At 37.8% G+C, this 3,743-nt stretch overlaps 1 protein-coding gene across 1 annotated transcript; it reads right to left on the reverse strand.

Annotated features, from left to right (window-relative positions):
• Positions 1-328: 328 nt before the first annotated feature.
• On the reverse strand, positions 329-3,304 carry LOC114751733 (probable nucleoredoxin 1). The gene is made up of 4 exons (XM_028940400.1): positions 3,153-3,304; positions 2,207-2,686; positions 1,548-2,027; positions 329-1,026 (listed from the first exon to the last, which is right to left on the reverse strand). Exons 1-4 carry the CDS (start codon positions 3,246-3,248, stop codon positions 565-567), a joined length of 1,518 nt encoding a protein of 505 aa, XP_028796233.1. The 5' UTR covers positions 3,249-3,304; the 3' UTR covers positions 329-564.
• Positions 3,305-3,743: the final 439 nt, after the last annotated feature.

Consider the following 3,743-nt stretch of genomic DNA (forward strand, 5'->3'; position numbering starts at 1 on the left):
GTGCTTAAAGTGTTTATTAATATATTCAGCATCCTAAAATATTTTATAATACATGAAAAATCTCGAAATATTTTTTAGATACATCTAATATTCTGAAATATTTCGTAGCATAATTTTTATTTAAAGTATTAATTTTTTTTCAAAAGCAATTGTACTGTTAAAATATTATTTCATGAGTAATTTTAAATTTGTCATTAACTCCTCAAAAAATCTGTTCAATTAAACCACCACAAAGTATTTATTTCAGTATTTTTTTTAAGGTATTGAAAGCATCAATAAAATATTTCAAGATGTTAAATAAACTACAAAATATTTCATAATGCTAATCACACTTAATAAAAACACACCTCTTGGTTTAACTTGAGCTTCCCTCACTTCTTAAGATAAGAAATCACAATCCATAATGCATAATAAGAAAGATAAAAGGATTGCATCTATTTTTTTGGTAACTACATTTTTATTTATTTATGATATTCAAGCCCAACATAATATTACACAAATTTTGAAATACACACAATAAGATGCCTGAGATAGAAATGATGCAACAAACAGTCTTCACTTTGCTCAGGCCTTAGAGCAAACCTCTCCATCACAAACCCACCCTTCTTTCTCATTCTCCTCTTCTTCGTTGGTACCTGCCTCAAGTTGTGTCACCCTTTCTTCAGTGAAAGGATAAGCTTCAGCACCATAAAGCGCGACAAGCTCTCTGGCTCCCCTTGTGAGGGTCCGGCCACCGGGTGCGATGGCCACCAGCATGGGGATGCCTCGCACTTTGAATCTGCGGCTCAGGGATGACTTCCTGGAGTCACCAAAGGGAAGAGCCAGCCATGGCATTCCAGCAAAGAAGTCATCAAACGATGCTTGGTCGCTATCACTGGATATGAACACCACTTCGAGTGCATTGTCTTTAGCCTTGATCTTGTGATATGCTTCAATAAGCTTTGGTAGAAATGCACGGCATGGTGGGCACCAGTGAGCTGAGAAGTACAGGAGGACCGTCTTACCCACTAAATCTGACACTGGAATCTGAAATAAAGGAGAATTACTGTCATTATCACTGAATGGAGGCAAAAGAGGATAGAAGAGAAGCAGCAGAATGGTTCAGATGATACGCCAGTGTCAACAAAAACAGTACAGAGTTTCCATGCTTAGAATGACGAATTAAAAGCTGTCACTCAAAGCATATTAATCTTTCAATACAAATGAATAAAATGAACTTCACAGATATCAAATTCACATAGTTATTTTTCCTGGTTCATATCAACTCAAGTGTCAAATTTCATATCATATAAGAATTTCATGTTTGAAATGACAAATCAAAAACTGTCATACAGAGCATATTAATATTATACTAGAAAAGACAAAACTTCAAGGACATCAAAGACAAATTCTCACTGTTATTTCGATCTCCTGGCAATATCAAAACATCCATGTATGATGTATGCGTCTAAAATGTTTATTGACATCCAAGACAACCGGATGAAGAAGACCTTTTTCAAAGCTATTGAAAATATCTAAGGAAAAAGGTTCAATTGTTTTAATCGTACCTTGACCCCATCTTTCCCCAAGAGAAAATCAAGATCTCCAGAAACCAGAATTGATTCAAGGGTCTGTGCTGCCTCTTTGGCCTTCTCTATCTCAGCAAGCTCTGCAAACTTTTCGGGAGTAAAAGGATATGCAGCAACGCCGTGCTCCTCAATGGCCTCAGCCACATTGGAATGAAGGGTTTTTCCATCTGGCCCAATAATAACCAAAGTGCGCAAGGTTGATAGCTCAAAGTAGCGAGCAAGCTTCTTGCAGCTCTTGTCATTGAGGGGCAATGACAAGAAGGGCAGATTTTTCAGTCCCTCCTTGAAAGACTCTTCATCATCCCCAACGGATATCCACACAATCTCAAAGTCCTCACCCTTCGCTTTCAGCTTCTCATAAACCTCGACAAGCTGTTGAGTAAATTCAGCGGATGGTACAAATGAAAAAGATGAGAAATACAGACCTACGGTCTTCCCCTCAAGTTGAGACACAGGTACCTGCAAGTAAATGGAAGATGAAATTCAGACTCTGTCCTACATGTGTCCCCATAATTATAGATTCATTAAAATGTTAATAAGATTTTCCTAACTCAGCCCCAAAAGGTTTACAGCCTTTTGAAGCAAAGGAAATACTTCTTCAGGTCTATCTCGCAGAGGGTGAAGTTACAGAAACTTACTTGCTTTCCATCAGAAGAAATAACAAAGTCACGTGACTTGGAGACCAAAAGAGATCTCAAAGATTGGTTCCTCTTGGCCTCCTCTTCTTGATCTTTCAACTCTTTGATCCTCTCTGCTGTGAAAGGGTATCCTTCAGCTCTATACTCAAGTACAAACTCTGTTCCATCTTCAGTGACAACTTTCCCGTTCTCATCAAGGATTACAAGGTGGGGAATCCCCTGCACCTCGAACAATTCATCAAGGTGACTCCTTGTATCAGAATCGGAGAATGGGATGGCAAGCCACGGCATCTTGGAAAAGTAACCTTTGAAGGCATCTTCATCTTCATCAGCTGACACAAAGATTATCTCAAAATCACCTTTAGCAGAGACTTCGTTGTACACCTCCACCAAAGTAGGGGTGAATTGTCTGCAGGGACCGCACCAAGATGCTGAAAAATATAAACCAACCCTCTTCCCCTTTAAGCTCTCGATTTTAACCTGAGAATGTTTCCCGCACGAAGAAAAACCTCTTCAATCTTTCATTGATGCGATTATAATCATATCAAAAAATAACTATGAGCCAAAAATAACTATAGTCACATCTAATGGTAGGGTCCATCAGATGTGACCATCAGAAAATTCCCAAGGGGAAGCTGGCGTATCATAGTTCACAAGTTTCATAATTAAAAGAAATTCATCAATCAAACATGATAGAAAATAAATATAGACAGGAATCAAATAAGATAGGCAGCCAGTATAGACACCCTATTCCCCCAGAGAACTAAAAATTCAGTAAAAATTCAGCGCAAGGGCAGTTGATCAAAACCCCAGATGCGTTAAGAGTCTTTATGGACCTAAGATGGATCCGCAAATAAATACAGAGTTCGAGCTTTTCAAATCACAGACTAGGATAATTTTCCGAGAGAATAAAACGCTAAACGAAAGAACCAAGCAAAAGAAGTACCTGATCGCCGTTGTTCCGAACGAGATAGTCCCTCTCCGAAGAAGAGAGAACAGACTGAATATCGTGAGCAACAACAACATCTTCACCACCAGCCATTTTCGTGACTGCTTAACCTCGAAGCTCACACGGTACAAAACTCGAAGTAGCGATGAGCAAGGAAAAGATTCGCACCCCAACGGCTATTTATAGAAAGACAGAATTCCAAAGAAGCCCTTTTTAGGTATTCTGCATCCCATGTAAAAAAAAATCTTAAGGTGGTGTTTGGCAACCTCCAAACTAATAATTTCAGAAGTATTTTTTCGTAAAACGAAACAAACTCCTCTACATATTTACTTTGTAAACTGTAAAAGTATTTTTGAAACCATGTTTTGGTTTCTATCCAAACACCCCCTAAGTCTTTATGTAAGAATTAAGGACTAAGAAAATATTAGGATTCTCTGCCTATCCTCTTCCTCCCCGTTTTACTCTCTTCTTCCCTTTATAACCATTAAATCAAAATTGTAATGATCTTGATCTAAATTTTTATAAAAATAAATATTATCCTTCTGATTCTAAATATAAGATTCATTTTATAGTGCAGGTCTTATATTT

This window comes from Neltuma alba, unplaced genomic scaffold (assembly GCF_004799145.2).
Source record: "Neltuma alba isolate B1F8T4 unplaced genomic scaffold, ASM479914v2 tig00007080_pilon, whole genome shotgun sequence".
NCBI classification, from domain to species: Eukaryota; Viridiplantae; Streptophyta; class Magnoliopsida; order Fabales; family Fabaceae; genus Neltuma; species Neltuma alba.

Bases quoted from the DNA above. Each gene is read 5' to 3' on its own strand.
- LOC114751733 (XM_028940400.1), bottom strand. From the start codon at position 3,248: ATGGCTGGTGGTGAAGATGTTGTTGTTGCTCACGATATTCAGTCTGTT. The intron at 2,687-3,152 runs GTACTTCTTTTG...AAACATTCTCAG, and splicing joins TTCGGAACAACGGCGATCAG to GTTAAAATCGAGAGCTTAAA. The intron at 2,028-2,206 runs GTAAGTTTCTGT...ATTTACTTGCAG, and splicing joins TTTCTTCTGATGGAAAGCAA to GTACCTGTGTCTCAACTTGA.